This window comes from Oryctolagus cuniculus, chromosome 11 (genome assembly GCF_051225735.1).
Source record: "Oryctolagus cuniculus isolate XC-2025 breed Fujian yellow rabbit chromosome 11, ASM5122573v1, whole genome shotgun sequence".
NCBI classification, from domain to species: domain Eukaryota; kingdom Metazoa; phylum Chordata; class Mammalia; order Lagomorpha; family Leporidae; genus Oryctolagus; species Oryctolagus cuniculus.
Window position 1 is genome coordinate 23,438,025 of NC_142877.1, and position 20,375 is coordinate 23,458,399.

Genomic DNA, 20,375 nt, shown 5'->3' on the forward strand with positions numbered 1-20,375 from the left:
TTATGTAGCTTTCAACAATTTGTTCTTTATGCTTTAGTTCTTGAGTATTCTTTAGTTCTTGAAGAGACTGGAGTTTATTTGGTTTCCAGGGGGGTGTTTGGGCTCAGCGGTGTGTCTGTGAGACTCTGATGCGTTTTCTAGATGAAGCTCTTCCCTGTCGCCTTCCTAGTTTCTACACACCTTCCCCTCTGGGCCCCGAGTGGCAGCCTCAGGCCCTCAGCGGGACCTGCTTTCTGAGGTTCTTGCCACAGCTCCCTCGATTCTAGCCAAAGGTCTATTGCTGTGAGCTTTTGGCAAAAAGGCTCTGAGTAATGTGTAAATATTTATTGATCAATTCAATTCCTGGACCTGCTAGAGCCTTTTTTTTTTTAAGATTTTATTTATTTATTTGAAAGGTAGAGTTAGACAGTGAGAGGCAGAGATAGAGAGATAAGGTCTTCCTTCCATTGGTTCACTCTCCAAATGGCCACAATGGCTGGAGCCGCGCAGATCCAAAGCCAGGAGCCAGAAGCTTCTTCCTGGTCTCCCAAGCAGGTGCAGGGGCCCAAGCAGAGAGCTGGACTGGAAGAGGAGCAGCTGGGACTAGAATTGGTGCCCTTATGGGATGCCGGCACCGCAGGCGGAGAATTAACCTAGTGTGCCACAGTGCCAGCCCCCGAGCCTTCTTGTTTATAATCCATCTGCTTATCTGGGTCTCTGGATTTCACTATGCCTTCCTGCCAAAGGAATTCACTGAGTCGGCTCTAAGTTCCTGGGGGTTGGGTTTTACCCGTGAGCCTTACCAAAAGCAAGCCTCCCTGTAGAAGAAACTTTTCCAGCTGAATTTCATGGACAGGTTTTTTAGAGACACCTGCTGTGGTTGAACAGGACCTGGCTCTCGGACTCACACAGATGGGTCAAGCCCAAGATCACAGGTTGATAGTGCTGAACTGAGAGGGTGGAAACTTGATTCAGCTCTGGTATTCAGGAGGCTGACCAAGGGGGAGGCCCTTGGGTCGTGCTCTTGGAAGGTATTTCTGGAGAGAGGGTTGTTTATAAAAGGTTGAATAGGGGCTGGGTCTCTTTTTCTGCTTCCTGGTTCACCATGTGTTTGTTCCTGCCACTACTACGCTCAGCCTCATCAGCTGGCCCATCTGCTCTTGGACTATAGCCTCCCCCGCAAATCCATGAGCCCAGGTACTTTTCTTCCCAAGCAGCTTTCCTTAGGTATTTCGTTGTAGTGGGCCTGGCGCAGGACATTGGTGACAGGGAGCCACGTGGGTGAGAAGCGACAGAGGAGGCTCTTTGATGCCGGCAGGGGCCCAAGTGCCTCTCCCTGAGCCAGGCTGTCCTGGGGGACCGCAATGGGGTCCAAGGGCACCTGTGACCCCTTCTCCTCTAAGGAGCGTGAACATCACTTTGCCTGGGGGTGACTGTATTAGGAAGTCAATTTTTTTTTTTTTTTGACAGGCAGAGTGGACAGTGAGAGAGAGAGACAGAGAGAAAGGTCTTCCTTTGCCGTTGGTTCACCCTCCAATGGCCGCCACGGCCGGTGCGCTGCGGCCGGCGCACCGCGCTGATCCGATGGCAGGAGCCAGGTGCTTCTCCTGGTCTCCCATGGGGTGCAGGGCCCAAGGACTTGGGCCATCCTCCACTGCACTCCCTGGCCACAGCAGAGAGCTGGCCTGGAAGAGGAGCAACCGGGACAGAATCCAGTGCCTCGACCGGGACTAGAACCCGGTGTGCCGGCGCCGCAAGGCGGAGGATTAGCCTAGTGAGCCACGGCGCTGGCCAGGAAGTCAATTTTTAAAAATTAAAATGGATGCAATCATTTACAAGCATACAGTATAAATTCCAAACACTTTTTACATTTTTTTGAAAATGATAAACATAAAAGAAAAAACAATAAAGATAAAACCAAAGGTACATCGGCCCTCTCCTTGCCCAGTCTGAGACCTTGCCTGGCCTCCCAGTTGGAGTGTATACTTTTCTTTTTCTACACCTCAGAAGTAAGCACGTATGGCCGGCGCCGCGGCTCAATAGGCTAATCCTCCACCTTGCGGGTTCTAGTCCCGGTTGGGGCACCGGATTCTGTCCCGGTTGCCCCTCTTCCAGTCCAGCTCTCTGCTGTGGCCCGGGAAGGCGGTGGAGGATGGCCCAAGTGCTTGGGCCCTGCACCCGTGTGGGAGACCAGGAGGAAGCACCTGGCTCCTGGCTTCGGATCAGCACGATGCGCAGGCCACAGCGCGCCGGCCGCGGCGGCCATTGGAGGGTGAACCAACAGCAAAGGAAGACCTTTCTCTCTGTCTCTCTCTCTCACTGTCCACTCTGCCTGTCAAAAAAATAAATAAATAAATAAAATAGAATTATGGTCCAAATTTTTTTTCTAGAAAGTTATAGACATACATAGGTCAAAATTCCAGAGGATCGGGAGGGAATACAGGGAGAAGCAGGCGTCTTTGCCATGGCTCTTCCCCAGCCATTGGTCCCCCCGAATCAACTGCTGATTCCAGTTTCCTGCGATTCCTTCCAAAGGAATCCACTCACTGGAAATCCAACACAGATCCACAGACGTGTATTTTTCATAAAAGCAGACACTGTTCTCTGCCTGGTTCTATTTTTTTTCACCTCACACTGTTTCTTGCAGATGGAGAGCCATCTCATTTTCTTTCCCACGTGCTTAGTGTCCCATCATATGGAGGCGTGGTACTTACCCACTCCCATACGGAAAGAAAAGTTGTTTCCAATATTCTGTTATTATCAACAACCCTGCAATTGATATTTTACTCATTATTTTGCATATTTCTTTATAAGGTAAATATCTATTGGTGGGTATTGAGGCTATTTTAAAAGTTTAAATAGCATTTTAAAAGTTGACAGATATTATCAATATTTTCCATGGTGTGCCATTTTGTGCTGCTTATATATTTGTTTTTATATAAATACTTCCTATTATGCAGTCTGTCCTATGGACTCACAGAATAGGTCTTGGAATTGAAAAATGAGGGGCTGGAGCTATGGCACAGTGGGTAAAGCTGCTGCCTGCAGTGCCAGTATTCCCTATGGATACTGGTTCGAGTCCCGGCTGCTCTACTTCCGATCCAGCTCTCTGCTGTGGCCTGGGAAAGCAGTGGATCATGGCCCAAGTGCTTAGCCCCTGCACCTGCGTGGGGGACCTGGAAGAAGCTCCTGGCTCCTGGCTTCAGATAGGCCCAACTCCAGCCCTTGTGCTGTTTGGGGAGTGAACCAACAGATAGAAGACCTCTTCCTCTCTACCTCTGCTCCTGTCTCTAGCTCTCTGTAGCTCAGTCTTTCAAATAAATAAATAAATCTTAAAAAAAAAAAAAAAGAAAAGAAAAATGAAAACAAAAAAATCTGTGCCTTACTGTTACCTGTTATATGGCTGTAGAAAGTTTGTTTCGAAAAAGACCCAATTATTAACTCCATCACCCTTTCCTGCCCACTGCCAATAAACAAGTATGTATTTAATTATTACTTTTAAAATCCTATTTATTTAATTGTTTGTTGGAAAGGTAATGAGAGGCCGGCGCCACAGCTCAATAGGCTAATCCTCCTCCTGTGGCACCGGCACACTGGGTTCTAGTCCCAGTCGAGGCACCGGATTCTGTCCCGGTTGCCCCCCTTCCAGGCCAGCTCTCTGCTGTGGCCAGGGAGTGCAGTGGAGGATTGCGCAAGTGCTTGGGCCCTGCACCCCGTGGAAGACCAGGAGAAGCACCTGGCTCCTGCCTTCGGATCAGCGTAGTGCGCTGGCCGCAGTGGCCATTGGGGGATGAACCAACGGAAAAGGAAGACCTTTCTCTCTGTCTCTCTCTCACTGTCCACTCTGCCTGTTAAAAAGAAAAATCTAAAAAAAAAAAAAAAAAGGTAATGAAAGAGAAAGAGAGGGAGAGAGAGAGAAGTAGATCTCCCGTCTGCTGGTTTCCTTCCCAAATGGAATGGCCGCAACAGCTAGGGCTGGACCAGACCAAAGCCAGGAGCTAGAAACTCCATCCAGGTCTTCCTTATGGGTCCAGAGACTTGGGTCGTCATCTGCTGCCTTCCCTGGCACATCAGCAGGGAGCTGGATCAGAAGGGAAAGTAGCCAGGAGTCAAACTAGCACTTTCTATGGGATGCTGGCATTGCAAACAGCAGCTTAACCTACAATGCCACACACCTGGTCCCAATAAACAATGTAAGTTTATTTAGCTAATAACTCATTGATGAACGTTTTGGTGGTTTTCAACTTTTTGCAGTCATGAATTGCTGCAGTGACTCTCCTGGAATGGGTAGAACAGATACAAAGCAGTGAATTGCGAGGTTGACAGGCATACACATCGAATTTAATAGATGCTGTCAAATCATTCTCAAAATGTGTGCCAATTAGACTCCCACCAGCAGCACGCGAGAGTATTGTGTTCACATCTGGACCTGGCCCACGTGCTGCCTGTGAGATCATCCAAGCCCTGTGCCCCCTCTGCAGAATCTGGGTGGTCAAGCCAAGCACTGGAAGGAGATACACAGAAGAGGGCCGGGTGTCTCCCATGAGTCAGGTGGTCACTCATGTAACACACTCCCTCTAAAGGAGAAAGACCACTTTAGGGGTGGGCAATTGACACCACTTAGGATGCCACCACCCCATATTCGTGTCCGCTCCTGATTCCAGCTTCCTGCTAACACACACTCTGCGAGACAGGTGATGATCCAAGTGCTTGGGCCCCTGCCATGTGGGTGGGTGACCCAGAGGGAGTTCTAGGCTCCTGGTTTCTGCCTGACCCAGCCCTGGCTGTTGTAGGCTCTTGAGGAGTGAACCAGCAGATAAAGGAACTGTCTCTCTCTCCCTCCTCACCCCCTCCCTTTCAAAAATAAATAAATACATTTAAAAGCCCACTTTGGAAGATAGTGAGGCCTTCATCACAAGAAGGATCCCAGTGGAGGTTCAACATCAACAAATGCACTTGAACTTTTATTTCTGTGCCAGAGCTGGGGCCCGGTGCCTCTCCCTGAGATGAGTCAGCCTCAGTCCCTGCCCTTCCAGAGCCCAGTACTCACGAAGAACACAGACAAGTAAACAGACAGCGACATTGAATCTGCTAGGCACTGAGTCGGACTTCCTTCTGACGACGCCTGGAACTTCCTGCTACATGACACACAGAAATGCTGGAAACCAAACAACAACAAACATGCCTTTAAATGCACAGCAGACCCCGCAGGAGCTTGGGTCTAACAGACATCCGGGGAGATGAAGTCTTGGGCTTACATAAAGTTAGGGGCTGGAGACCCTGGATAAATCTAGAACTTTTGAAGAGCTAAGGCTTGAAACGTTGATCCGAATGCTGGCATAAAGCCTTCTGATACTCGCAGATTGTGAGTGCACAGAGGCTTGCGAGCCCTGTGCGGGTCTCCCTCCTGCCTCCCTTCTCTCTTGAGAGGTTGTCAGGAGACAGTCTGACTGCTTCCCGGTCCTGCTGAGGCCTGGGATCGGCTGGCCCACCCTATGCAGAATGCGGCTGCTGCGGAATATAAAACTTCCTGGCTGCTGTCGAAAACTGGCTCCGCAGCAGCACACCTCACGTCTGCATTGCAGTTGTTGGGATTTCTTTGTCTGGGTGTCATCCTTTTTGGGGATGGGACAAAAACCAGAGGGAGCTGGCTCGTTCTTGTCGTTTATGCAAGTAACAGACTCTAAATGTAAAGGTGGCTCAGGCCGGCGCCGTGGCTCACTTGGCTAATCCTCCACCTGCAGCACCGGAATCCCATATGGGCCCCAGGTTCTAGTCCCGGTTGCTCCTCTTCCAGTCCAGCTCTCTGCTGTGGCCCGGGAGGGCAGTGGAGGAAGGCCCAGGTACTTGGGCCCTGCACCCGCATGGGAGACCGGGAGGAAGCACCTGGCTCCTGGCTTCGGATTGGCGCAGCGCACCGGCCATAGCGGCCACTTGGGGGGTGAACCAACAGAAGGAAGACCTTTCTCTCTGTCTCTCCTTCTCACTGTCTGTAACTCTACCTCTCAAATAAATAAAATAAAAAATCCCAATTAAAAAAAATAAAGAAATAAAATGTAAAGGTGGCTCATGGTATCTTTGCTGGTGGAATCAAGGTAGGCCTTGGCCTTGGCCTTGTCTTGTATGTATAAATTTGACAATGGCTTCCAGCTGTTTCTGGGTCACCTCAACTGAGGAGAAAAGAAAAAGCCCATTTCTCCAAATGGCTCCATCTAAAATCCCAGAATTAGGTCTTGCTGTTCCTGATTGGCCTGATTTGGCTCATATGCTCATCCCTAAACCAGTCACTATGGCTAGGCCTCGGCATATACTGGTTGATTGTCATCATTTAGGCCATAGTTCTGGAATGACATGAAGGTCAACCCCACTAAAATCACATGGTTGAGAAATTCAAAGTCTTGCTGGAAAAGGGGGAAGGGGAACAGGTACCGAGAAGAAACAAGCAAAGCCCCCTATACCTGTCTCCTCTCCCAGAGCAAGGAAGTGTCTGTATATTTGAGGGGAGGGCACGGCTCCTGGGGAGGCAGAGAGGAAAGGAGAGAAGAGGGGAGCCGATCACAGCCTTCAGGTTTTAGGCCTGCTTTACATCTTGGTCTTTTTGTCCTAACCGGATGACCTTTGCAATTGTGGGCATTTGCAGGTAGGGGACAGGAAGGAAATTGGTAATGTTGAGGGCACTGGGTCCCAGAAACCTGTCCTCAGAGTGTTAGGTAAGCTCGGGTCCCTGGTTCCTTTTGGGCACTTACAAATCTTGGGTGGAGGTTGAGGAGGGAGCTGGGTGTGGGTCTCCCAAAACCTCATCCCAGGAACAGGAAATGGAATGAGAACCCTGGCTTCTGGGCCCGGGGCCACCACTCACCTGCTGTAGTCACCAGCCTGGTGCTACTCCTCTTTGGGCCTTAGTTTCCCAAATGTACATGAACTAAATCAGGCCCTTCCAACCTTGCCAATCTCAAAATGCTTTTAATTATTTCTCCCAACATGCTATTGCCCTCCACACCCCTTCACTTGAGTTGTTAAAGTTTTTGTTTTTTAAAGATGTGTTTATTTATTTGAAAGTCAGGGTTAGAGAGAGAGAGATCTTCCATATGCTGGTTCACTCTCCAGATGGCTGCAACAGTCAACACAGAGCCATGCTGAAGCCAAAAGCGAAGAGCTTCATTTGGTTCTCCTATGTGGGTGGCAGGGACTCAAAATACTTGGACCATCTTCTACTGCCTTACCCAGGCCACCAGCAGAGAGCTGAGTTGGAAAGGGAGCAGCTGGGACAGAAACAGTGCCCATATGGGATGCTGGCACTGCAGATGGCAGCTCTATGGTACAATGCCAGCCCCTGTTTTTTTTTTTTTTTTTAAGATTTATTTATTTATTTGAAAGGCAGAGTTACAGAGAGGCAGAGGCAGGGAGGTCTTCCATCTTCTGGTTCACTCCCCAGAAAGTCAGGACAGCTGGAGCTGGGCCGATCTGAAGCCAGGAGCCAGGAGCTTCTTCCAGGTCTCCTATGTAGGTGCAGGCACCCATTTTAGTCCCAGCTGCTCCTCTTCCAATCGAGCTCTCTCTGTGGCCTGGGAAAGCAGTGGAAGATGGCCCAAGTGCTTGGGTCCCTACATCCGTGTGGGAGCACTGGAAGAAGTGCCCAGCTTCTGGCTTTGGATCAGCCCAGCTCCGGCCATTGTGGCCATTTGAGGAGGGAACAGTGGATGGAAGACCTTTCTCTCTATCTCCCCATCTCACTGTCTATAACTCTACCTCTCAAATAAATAAATAAAATCTTTGAAAAAAAAAATCTCAATCACAGGGCAGGCATTGTGGTGCAGTGCCTTAAGCCATTGCTTGATCCACCTGCATCCCATATCAGAGTGCCTGGGATGGAGTTTCCACTCTGCTTCTGATCCAGCTTCCTGCCAATGCACCTGGGAGGAGGCAGGTGATGGCTCAAGTACTTGGGTCCTTGCTACCTATGTGGGAAGCCTGACTTTGGCCTGGCCTAGCCCTGGCTGTTGCAGGTATTTGGGGAATGAACTACCAGATGGGAGGTCTCTATTTGTCTGCCTCTTTTTGTCTTTCAAATAAATAAACAAATAATTTTAAAAACAAAGTACACAAACGATCATAGCTTATTCAGAAAGCTAAAACATGGAAACAACTCAAATGTTCACTTTGCTTCCCATAAATGAATAAAAAAGTGGAATATCTATGTAATGGAATATATTTAGGCAATAAAAATAATAATGCATGCTACAATATGGATCAACCTTGAAAACATTATGTTAGGTGTAATAAGCCAGTCACAGAAGACCACATCATATGGCTCCATTTATAGTCATTTGCAATTTCCAGATTAAGCAAATCTACAAGGCAGAAAATGTTTGCCTAGGGCTGGGGGTTGGTTGCGGGAGTAGGAAACAGGAATGACTGCTAATGGGTATAGAGTTTCTTTTTGGGGCTTATAAAAATACTCTAAAAACTAGATTGGATGTTTGTATTATTCTAAATACACTACACACCACTAAACTGGTCACTTCAGTTTTTTAGGTTTATTTATTTATTTTGAAAAGCAGAGAGACAGAGATAGAGATGGAGATGTTCCACCCACTGTTCACCGCCCCCCTCCCCCCCAGATGAACACAATGGCTGCAGTTGGTCCAGGCTGAAGCCAGAAGTCTGGAATTCCATCTCCCACATAGGTGGCAGGAGCCCAAGCACTCAGGCCATCCTCTGTTGCCTTCCCAGGTGCATCAGCAGGGAGTTGGATGGAAAGCAGAGCAGCGGGGACTTGAACCGGTCGGTGGGAGGCCAGCAGCACAAGCAGTGACTTCACTTGCTGCATAGCAAGGCCGGCCCCTGGACTATCCACTTTAACTGGGCGATTTTTATGGTATGTGTGTTATATTTTATATCTTACAGAAATACTATCAGAATCACTTGGGAGTTGTATTTTCTAAAATGTAAATTTCCTAGTTTGCTCTAAAGGCTCTGATGCATTAGGCCAGGGGTGTAGTCCAGGAACTTGCCTTCTTAATCTTCCCAGGTAATTCTGACATTGGTGATTCAGAAGTCATACTTTGAAAAACAATCCTGGAGCTACAGGTGTCCAATAACCTGTGCCACAAAAAGATGACAATAACAAGAATAGCCAGCAAGTATTGAGTGCTTACTACATGCTCAGTGCTATTTTAAGTGCTTTACATGTATCATCCCAATACATGTACTATTGCAAGCTAATTATTTCCTCATTATCATGTGCACACACGGAAACCAAGGCACAAAGAGGGTCAGTAATTTGTCTAAGGTCATGTGGCTACTAAGGGGCAGATTCAGGATCTATATGTTAGCTCCAGAGACTGTGGCTAAGATGCTCTGCCAGAAAAAATGAGAGGAATTTGGGTTGGGTTGAATGGCTTTGTTGTCGTAGCTGAGGAGGAAGGGTAGAGAGTAGAAAGGAAGGTCGTGGTGGAGCAGGCGATGTGGTTTCTCTCCCATGAAACCAGAGAGCCCAGGTGAGATGTTAGTTACCTAGAAAGGAAGAAACTGATTCTCGGATATGAAATAACCAGCTGCAATCACACATGGCGGTTTTTCCTTTCACATCGATTCAGCAGCTACCCACTGCCAGATTTCATGCTAGGTGTGGAAGTACAGTCTAGCCAGACCCTTTCTTTGGTTCCAAACAGCAAATTGATTCTGGCCATCTTTAACATACAGGAAATTAAATAGAAAGCTATCTGCCGGCGCCGCGGCTCAGTAGGCTAATCCTCCGCCTTGCGGCGCCGGCACACCGTGTTCTAGTCCCAGTTGCCCCTCTTCCAGGCCAGCTCTCTGCTGTGGCCAGGGAGTGCAGTGGAGGATGGCCCAAGTGCTTGGGCCCTGCACCCCATGGGAGACCAGGAGAAGCACCTGACTCCTGCCTTCGGATCAGCGCGGTGCGCCGGCCGCAGCGGCCATTGGAGGGTGAACCAACAGCAAGAGGAAGACCTTTCTCTCTGTCTCTCTCTCTCACTGTCCACTCTGCCTGTCAAAAAAAAAAAAAAAAAAGCTATCTACTCAGGAAGTTCACAGGGTCAAAAAGAAGACTGGGGAGCCAGAGTTGGAGTGGTCAGGACCCAGGCAGGTAACAACACAAGGCCTGGGTAGCAGGAACCATCTATCAGCTCAATCGTTCCAACTCTGGAAAAAGTGAACTTCAGCTGGCGTTTTTAAGACCTTGCAACATGCACTCAGGAGTCAGTGTTCTTGGGAAAAACCTCAGGTTGACTGAGATTAGATCCACTACCCACCTCCTGCTGTGAGCAGGGCCACAAGACAGAGGGCTCTGGGAGGAGTCAGATGGTGAGTTTGCTGTCATTCCCTTGGGACAGCACACCCTGAAGGCAATTTGGTGAAATCAATTTGATGAAGACAAAAGGATGATTGGATGCAGGATTAAAAAATTAAAAAAAAATGCAAATACTTACTAGCAGTGGTGGTAAAAAAGAGACATAGTCCCTTTCATATTGGAATTTATAGTGCCACAGTCATACAAAGTAGAAACAGACAAATAAAAATAACTAGGGTGGTGACTACACCTATAAAGACAACAGACAAGGACCAATGATAATGAATAATGGAGATCTGTTCTCCGACTATTGATTAGGTGGCCAAGGAAAGCCTGTCTCAGGAAGCGATATTTGAGCCAAGACCTAAAGGAGGAGGAGTAACCATTTATGTACACTTGGCGCTGATGTGTATGGAGAGGAGGCAACTGGGGTTACCATGGGCCTGTGGGGAGGAAGGCCAGCGTGAGCAAGAGGCGGGTCTGGAGAGGTCGGCGAGGACCAGGGTCTCTGTGGACCATCATGCTAAGTGTACTCATGATTTTTTCATTAAAATATTTATTTTATTTATTTGAAAGGTAGAGTTACAAGAGAGAGAGAGGGAAGAGAGAAAGAGAGAGAGACGGAGAGACAGAGAGAGAGAGGTCTTCCATCTGCTGTTTCACTCCCCAAATGGCTACAACGGCCAGGGCTGGGCCAAGCTGAAGTCACGAGGCAGGAGCTTTCTCTGGGTCTCCCACGTGGGTTCAGGGGCCCAAGTACCTGGGCTATCCTCCACTGCTTTCCCAGGCCCATTAGCAGGGAGCTGAATAGGGAGTGGGACTTGAACCGGTGCCCGTATGAGACGCTGGCACTGTAGGCAGCAGCTAATCTGCTACGCCACAATGCTGGCTCCTATACTCTTATTCTATAAGTGATGGGTAGTCCATCAAAGGTTTTTTTTTTTAATTTTTATTTATTTATTTGAGAAGTAGAGTTACAGACAATGAGAGGGAGAGACAGAGAGCAAGGTCTTCCTTCCATTGGTTCACTCCCCAAATGGCCACAATGGCCAGAGCTGAGCCGATCCAAAGCCAGGATCCAGGTGCTTCTTCCCAGTCTCCCACGTGGGTGCAAAGGCCTAAGCACTTGGGCCATCTTCTACTGCTTTCCCAGGCCACAGCAGAGAGCTGGACTGGAAGAGGGGCAGCTGGGACTAGAACTGGCACCCGTATGGGATGCCGGCGCAGCAAGCGGAGGATTAACCTACTGCACCGTGGAGCGGGCCCCAAGGGTTTCAAGTAGAGTTGGAACATGTCCTTTTCATTTATGTGAAAGAGCAACAGTCAGAGAGAGAGGAAGAAATCTTTCATCTACAAATGCAAACAGCAGTTAGAACTGGGCCAAGAAGCCAGGGCCCAGGAATACTATCTGAATTTCCCACATGATTCTTATATTTAGGTCCAATTTAAAAGTATTTATTGAGATAAAATTTAATTTGGTGGGCGCCACGGCTCACTTGGCTAATCCTCTGCCTGGGGCACTGGCACCCCAAGTTCTAGTCCCATTTGAGGCGCTGGATTCTGTCCCGGTTGCCCCTCTTCCAGTCCAGCTCTCTGCTGTCGCCCGGGAGTGCAGTGGAGGATGGCCCAAGTCCTTGGGCCCTGCACCCGCATGGGAGACCAGGAAGAAGCACCTGGCTCCTGGCTTCGGATTGGCGCAGCGCACCAGCCGTAGCGGCCATTTGCGGGGTGAACCAACGGAAGGAAGACCTTTAGACCTTTCTCTCTCTCTCTCTCTCTCTGTCTCTGTCTACTGCCTGTCAAAAAAAAAAATTAATTTGATAAAATTAATTTGAGAACTACTGGTTTTATACACACCACATGTAGTTATGTTTGGGCCACACCTATCCACAATCACTGCTTTTTCCGAACACAATCTTCACTCTAAGAATAATTTTTTTAAGATTTATTTATAGGCCGGCGCCGCGGCTCACTAGGCTAATCCTCCGCCTAGCGGCGCCGGCACACCAGGTTCTAGTCTCCGTCTGGGCGCTGGATTCTGTCCCGGTTGCCCCTCTTCCAGGCCAGCTCTCTGCTGTGGCCAGGGAGTGCAGTGGAGGATGGCCCAGGTGCTTGGGCCCTGCACCCCATGGGAGACCAGGAAAAGCACCTGGCTCCTGGCTCCTGCCTTCGGATCAGCGCGGTGCGCCGGCCGCAGCGCGCCAGCCGTGGCGGCCATTGGAGGGTGAACCAATGGCAAAAGGAAGACCTTTCTCTCTGTCTCTCTCTCTCACTGTCCACTCTGCCTGTCAAAAAAAAAAAAAAAAGATTTATTTATTTATTTGAAAGTCAGAGTTACACAGAGAGAGGAGAGGCAGAGAGAGAGAGAGGTCTTCTATCGGATGGTTCACTCCCCAATTGGCCACAACGGCTGGAGCTGTGCTGATCTGAAGCCAGGAGCCAGGAGATTCCTCCAGGTCTCTCACGCAAATGCAGGGGTCCAAGTCTAAGAATAATTTTTAAGTTGTCAGGGTGATGTAAAATACAACTGCTAATTAGTGTATATTGGCACTGGATATGTGCTAAGCATTTGACCTTGCATAATCTTACTCAATCACCTCCACTTTTCATGAGTAATTCATTTCACTCTAAGCTGATGTAATATATCTATATCTTCCTCTTATGATAAAGGGGATAACATTAACTACATTTTTAGGAAGGAAAGTGCGCAGAGCAACCAAGCTCATGTGTGTTAAGAGTATGTCATGGCAGGGGGTGGGTGGGAACAGTGCTGTGGCGTAGTGGGTAAAGCCGCTGCCTCGAGTGGGAGACCCGGAAGAAGCTCCTGGCTCTTGGCTCCTGGCTTTGGATTGGTGCAGCTCTGGCCATTGCAGCCAACTGGGTAGTGAGCCAGCGGGTGGAAGACCTCTCTCTCTGCCTCTCCTTCTCTTTCTGTATAACTCTGACATTCAAATAAAGAAATAATAAAATTAAAAAAATAAAGAGTATGGCACAGGGCCGGCACTGTGGCGTAGCAGGTAAAGCCACCACCTGTGACGCTGACATCCCATATGGGCACTGGTTCAAGACCCAGCTGTTCCCTGATAATTTGCCTGGGAAGGCAGCGGAAGATGGCCCAAACCCTTGGGCCCCTGACGCCCATGTGGGAGAAGAAGCTCCTTGTTCCTAGCTGTGGACCCGCCTGGCTTTGGCTGCTGGGGACATTTGGGGTATGAACCAGCGAATGGAGGGTCTTTTCTCTCTTCTCTCTCTGTCTCTCCTTCTGTCTCTCTTTAACTCTGCCTTTCAAATAAATCTTAAAAAAAAAAAAAAAAGAGTATGGCACAATGCTTAACACAGAGTGGAGGCTGGAAGAATGAGTGTCCCTCTATTCCTCTATGATCCCCTCCCTGAAAGCAGACCAGCCCCTCCCACTGGCCAGAAAGCTACCAGCGTCCTGCTCCTCTTTGTCTTTCTCTGATCATGTTTGTGGTTTTACCTTTACTCATGCATTCTTTTTTTAAAATATTTATTTATTTGAAAGAGTTACACAGAGAGAGAAGGAGAGGCAGAGAGAGGTCCTCCACCTGCTGGTTCACTCCCCAATTGACTGCAACGGCTGGAGCTACACAGATCTGAAGCTAGGAGCCAGGAGCTTCTTCCAGGTTTCCCATGTGGTTGCAGGGGCCCAAGGACTTGGGCCATCTTCTACTGCTTTCCCAGGCCACAGCAGAGAGCTGGATCAGAAGTGGAGCAGCCAGACTCAAACCGGCACCCAAATGGGATGCCGGCATTGCAGGCGGCGGCTTTACCTGCTACGCCAGCAGTGCCGGCCCCATTCATACATTTTTATTTATTTTTTTTGGACAGGCAGAGTTAGACAGTGAGAGAGAGAGAGACAAAGAGAGACAGAGAGAAAGGTCTTCCTTCCGTTGGTTCACCCCCCAAATGGCCACTACGGCCTGCGCACTGCACCGATCCGAAGCCAGGAGCCAGGTACTTCCTCTTGGTCTCCCATGCGGGTGCAGGGCCCAAGCACTTGGGGCATCCTCCACTGCTTTCCCGGGCCACAGCAGAGAACTGGACTGGAAGAGGAGTGACCAGGACAGAATCTGGCGCCCCAACCAGGACTAGAACCCGGGGTGCCGACGCCACATGCGGAGGATTAGCCTAGTGAGCTGCGCCGCCGGCCTACACTCATGCATTCTTAAGATTAGCATATCTCAAATACTGTCCAAATTCTGTAAAAGCGGAGAGTGCAATTTCACAATGCAATATTCTCCATCACCCAATATGGGGCATGGAGATATAGAGATCTTTTAAAAATATACACCTGACAACATTACCTCTTGGTTTCACACGCACACATGGCTTGCACCTTGAGTAACGTTCTCTATTGCCCTCTTTCTGGCTCTCTATCCACAACTTCATCCTCTCCACCTGGGCCATACTCGCTTCCTTTTTAATCCTCAAATCAAATACGCTTTGTTGTTAACCAACTCTCTGCTTGAAAGCTCTGATTAGTTTTTCTTTTTAAAAGCTTATTTGATTTGCAGATAGAGCTCTTATCTGCAAGCCAGGAACTCCACCCAGGTCTCTCACCTGTGTGGCAGGTACTCAACTACTTGGGCATCACCACTTGCCTGTCGGGCTCTACAGTGGCAGGCAGGAAGCTGCAGTCAGGAACTGGACCCGGGAAATGAACCCCGGCCCTGTGGGATGCACACGTTTACCTGCTAGTTTCTTCATCTTTAGATTTCAGTTCAGACGTCACCTCTTCCCAGAGCCTTCCCTAATCACCCAACAGGTTACTCCTGTCGTGTCGCCAGCAGTTATTTCCAATAATGCACTCTGCTTCGTTTTCTTCACAGATCTCAATCACCTTGAATATTTATTTAGTACTATTACTGTTAATATTTAAGCACTTATCAGACGCACCTCTCACCCATTAACTAATGAAGTAGCGTGCTGCTTAATGCTTATCAATGACTCTCCAAACTGCAGACTTGTGATGTGTAGTGTTTGCCGATTTCCCTGGTGGGAACACTCCCACGGGGAGGGATTTCAAGTTACCAACCGGAGATCACTGCACACTGCGTTGGGAAGAGCAGGACAGTGGCGTGTCATTGTATGCTTCACAGTAGTCGCCACCGTGACACAGCCGTGGTAAATAAGCTGCAGAGCACAGACGGAAGTACTGGAGGGGATGGGCATCGCGGCACAGCAGGTTAAATGCGCTCGGGGTGCCTGCAGCCTAGCCCAGGGTTTTTGGCGCTGGGCTTCTGCCTGGTCCAGTCCTGGCTGTTGTGGGCATTTGAGGAGTGAACCAGCAGATGGAAGATCTTTCCTTTATCTGTCTCTCTCTCCTGTGTTGCTCTGCCTTTCAAATGAGTAAAAATAAAGAGTGCAGTAAAATAATTAGAACACTGAATTTTGAGCACTTATTCCTTTGTTTCTAACAAACTATTTAATTGTAAGCATACATAACTTAATTTTTAATACTGGCCGTGTTTAAAAGTGGCAAAATTCTTAACCATTCCTCAGTCATCTCTAGTGAGTATACAATCAGCACTTTTTTTTCGGATGAGGAACCTGAGGTGCAGAAAGGTTGAGCAATTTGTTGAAGGTCATTAAGCTAATAAATCTGAGTAAACTCCAAAATATATCCTCGGAACGCAATACAGTGACTAGTAGTTCGCATTCAATAAAGTTGAAGAATTACTACAATACATTTTTTAAAACCACAAAGGGTAAACATTAAACACATACATACAATAGCGAAACTAACATCTCTAAAAGATTGCTCTCACAATCCCAACTTTCTTAGCTTCTACTTTCAGCAGCGCTTAGCACCTGAGCGATTTTACCCTTCACCTGTGCCCAGAGGCGGTGGAGCCCAACTCTACAACAATTTTGAGACGACCCGCTTCCCGTCGTCCCGCCCTCCCCACCGCAAGGCTTCCTGGGAGTGGTAGTCCCCACAACCGGCAGCTCCCGCGGTAGCTGCGGCGCGCGCCCGACCGCGGAACTACCGCGGGTGGCGCGCAGGGCGCAAGGCTCTTCCGCCTCGCCTTTTCCCCCGCCGCCTGCGCGCCCGCCCCAGATATCATGGCGGCTCCCTTGGCCCTGGTTCTGGTGGTGGCCGTGACCGTGCGAGCGGCCTTATTCCGCTCTAGTCTGGCCGAGTTCATTTCCGAGCGGGTGGAGGTGGTGTCCCCTCTGAGCTCTTGGAAGAGAGGTGAGGCCACGGGCTAGAGTCGGCGGTCTGACCCGGCCCCAGCTGCCCCGGCCTCTCTGAATGGGCGGCAGCAGCAGTGGCCGCTAGCGCGTGGTTCTCGTGGAACGGACGGCGCTTGGCGTTCTCGGGGACCTGAGGGCGGGGCTGTGGAGGGGAGCAGGTGTGGGGCTGGTGTCTTCAGGTTTGGGCCCGGGGCGCCCGAACACCTTGAGGGGGCGTGTCCCCCTCGGCGTGCTTAGAGGAGGAGCGTGGTCCGCGGGAAGGGTTGGGATAAGGATGGGGTTCTTGTGGAATTTGCGAACCACAGTCGCCAACGGTGACCCACGGGGTAGGGGCTGGTGTGTGAGCGGGGCGAGGACGAGGAGGCAGCTGTGTCCAGGCGAGGAGCGTGTCCGCGAGTGTGCGTGGACCCCCCTCGGGCTGGGACTTGCGGCGCAGTTTTCTTACTGTTCCTTCTTGTTTCATGAAGTTCTTCAGTAGACATTGTTTTACCCTAGCGCCTAGAGTGAGACACAGAGCTTGGGTTGAAGGAGCCACAGGTTAGCGGGGGAGCAATCGTATAGTAAGACTAGCTTATGGAAAGTGTACTTCCTGTGTGCACCAATACCACCTTTGGTTTTCTGACGCTGAATAAACTGCCCCTCCTTTTCCAGTTTCCTGGGGATATGAGATCTCAGCTGATCCTGGAAGGACATGGGACTTGGAAAGGGGCGTTAGAGAAATAGGGGAGTTCCAGGTAGCAGAAAGTAAACAGAATCAAGAAATGGTCCAGGATATGAATGCCCAAAGCAGGGGAGTAACTAGAAGGGGATTAGGTTGGGGCCAGAGTTTGATAACTAAAACAAACTTGTTGCTAACGTGCAATATATATACACTGGACATATAATAAGTATATGGCTCAACTGAATTTCTATGAACTGTATACCCATGTAGCCAGGTATTAAGAAGAGCGTTAGCAGCACCTCAGAAGACCCTCTTTATTCTTGGCCTTTAAATGCTAGAATTTTAAATTTTATTTAAGAGGCAGAGGGGGAGAGAGAGCAAGAGTGAGCTCACACCCATCAGTGATTCATTATCCAAATGCCCATGATAGCCGGTTAGGCAATCAAAGTCCCCCATGTGGGTAGTAGGGATCCAGTTATTTGAGCCAGTATGCTTCCTCCCAGGCTCTGCACTGGGGAGCTGGAGTCAGGAGCCAGAGTGGCTGCCAAACCCAGGCACTCCCATGTGGGTCATAACTGCAAGGCGAAATGCGCACCTTGAACTGCTATGGTTTCTGATGCTCTCCCATAGACATTTTGAAATGGGGAATGGCATTGTGAAGGAGTGTTTTATGAATATAGTTAGGGTATCCAAAAATACTGTCTATCAGGTACTGTGATAGGCCTGCTATGTACCTTTTTTTTTTTTTTTTTTTTGACAGAGTGGACAGTGAGAGAGAGAGAAAGGTCTTCCTTTGCCGTTGGTTCACCCTCCAATGGCCGCTGCAGCCGGCGCACTGCGCTGATCCGATGGTAGGAGCCAGGTACTTCTCCTGGTCTCCCATGGGGTGCAGGGCCCAAGCACTTGGGCCATCCTCCATTGTACTCCCTGGCCACAGCAGAGAGCTGGCCTGGAAGAGGGGCAACCAGGACAGAATCCGGCGCCCCAACTGGGACTAGAACCTGGTGTGCCAGCGCCGTCTTCAGCATATACTTTAAAAATATTTTTAAAAGCAGGTAATTTTATAAAACCCCCCAAAGTAGGGAGAAAGCCTCAAGAACATAAAAGGTAGGCATTCAGAAAGTACTGAAGTAGGAACTCTTCTTATTTCACACAACATTTTGGATTTTTGGTGACCAGTTCTTTGGGTGAACAGCTCTGGATCCAAATAGATTTTGATTGGTTGTAACAGGGACTGATTTTTAAAAAATGAGAATAATAGTTGGAGGGGATGATTATCGTGTTCAAATATCTGAAGGTTTTAGGTTCAGTGTGTTGTTCTTAAGATGATTGTTCTTCAAAGAGCACGACAGAAGTTTGATTGATTAGGTCAAATATCGATTTTTTTTTTTTTTTTGCCTCTTACCATGGTCAGTCTCTGGAGAGGACGCAGCTGCACCTGAAATGGGGAAGAAAAGGATATCCCATAGGAAAAGCTAGGGTGCAGTTACCAGAAGAGGGTAAAATTGATGCTGGGTTTCAGAAACAACAGATACCCGTTTATAGAGGAAAGAGATCTTTTCTGTGTCACTCTTGTCTACAGACCTATCAGTTTATTTGAAAGCTGAACTAAAACATAGATGAATTTCCTGCTTGGTGAAATATAAGAATGGGCTTCTCAGTCCAATAAAAATAATAAGAATTAACACTGACACAATGTTTTCTACATTCCAGGCACTGTTCTAAGCATTTCGGGTATGATAATAAATTAATTTACTGTCTGTAATTGCCCTGTGATGTAAATATTGTTATTCACTCCATTTTATAGATGAAAAAATTAAGGCACAGAAAGACTAGTCACTTGCCCAAGATCACATTGCTAATTTTTTTTTTTAAAGATTTTATTTATTTATTTGAGAAATAGAGTTACAGACAGTGAGAAGGAGAGACAGAGAGAAAGGTCTTCCTTCCGTTGGTTCACTCCCCAAATGGCCACAATGGCCAGAGCTGTGTCAATCCGAAGCCAGGATCCAGGAGCTTCTTCCAGGTCTCCCACGTGGGTGCAGGGGCTCAAGGACTTGGGCCATCTTCTGCTGCTTTCCCAGGCCACAGCAGAGAGCTGGATTGGAAGTGGAGCAGCCAGGACTAGAACTGGCACCCATATGGGATGCCAGCGCCGCAGGAAGAGGATTAACCTGCTGCGCCACAGTGCTGGCCCTGCTAATAACGTTTTATGTGAAGAGTTTACAATCTTTAGGTGTGGCTATTCCACCAGAGTTCACTATATACTGTTGTGGTTAGAAATTTGTCAGTAATAATATTGGGACCTTTGTGCTGTATTTTGGTCTTTCCTAAGTCTTTGACTTAAGGGTTTGGAATTGATTCAGGGTGGAACTGCAGCTATCCAGAACCCACTTAATTCAATTTAATTTAATTTAATTTAATTTAATTAGTTTATTTGAGAGGCACAGTTACAGAGAGAGGAAGAGACAGAGAGCAATCTTCCATCCACTGGTTCACTCCCAATTGGCCACAACGGCTGGAGCCAGCCTGATCCGGATCCTGGAGCCAGGAGCCAGGAGTCTCCTCCAGGTCTCCCATGCGGGTACAGGGGCCCAAAGACTTGGGCCATCTTCTGCCGCCTTCCCAGGCCATAGCAGAGAGCTGGATTGGAAGTAGAGCAGCCGGGACTTGAATGGGCACCTATGTGGGATGCTGGCACCTCAGGTGGCGGCTTTACCTGATATGCCACAGCACTGGCCCCAGAAACCCGCTTCTAATATAACTGAGAGTCAGGATCAGAAGGATTTTTTTTTGTTAAGATTTATTTTATTTATTTGGAAGAGTTACAGAGAGAGGTGTTCCATCATCCAGATGACTGCAATGGCCAGAGCTGAGCTGATCCGAAGCCAGGAGCTTCTTCCACGTCTCCCACGCAGGTGCAGGGTCCCCAGGACTTGGGCCATCTTCCACTGCTTTCCCAGGCCATAGCAAAGAGCTGGATTGGAAGTGGAGCAGCCAGGATTTGAACTGGCACCCAAATGGGATGCTGGCACTGCAGGCTGGGGCTTTAACCTGCTGCGCCACAGTGCTGGCCCAATTTTTTTTTTGGGCCCCAATTTAAAAAAATTATTTATTTGATAGAGTTATGAAAAGAGGGAGAGACAGAGAGGTCTTCAATATAATTAAAAAATAATTATAGATTCTTTGGGCTTATTTTTA

General features: G+C 48.6%; 1 protein-coding gene across 9 annotated transcripts in view; it reads left to right on the forward strand.

Moving 5' to 3' along the window:
• The window catches only part of PIGU (phosphatidylinositol glycan anchor biosynthesis class U), a 136,137-nt gene that overhangs the window by 9,171 nt on the left and 106,591 nt on the right, over positions 1 to 20,375 (forward strand). For 6 of the 9 annotated variants that reach the window (XR_016216608.1, XR_016216609.1, XM_002710794.6 and 3 more), the window contains exon 1: positions 16,375 to 16,511. Coding sequence is in view for 4 of the 9 variants with exons in the window: in XM_002710794.6 (XP_002710840.1) it covers positions 16,382 to 16,511 (130 nt within the window). In the remaining 5 variants the exon portion in view is untranslated. Of the gene's footprint in view, positions 1 to 8,712; positions 8,858 to 16,374; positions 16,512 to 20,375 lie in introns of those variants that run through there. The other 3 variants (XM_089308093.1, XM_089308090.1, XM_089308091.1) reach the window with 1 other exon arrangement.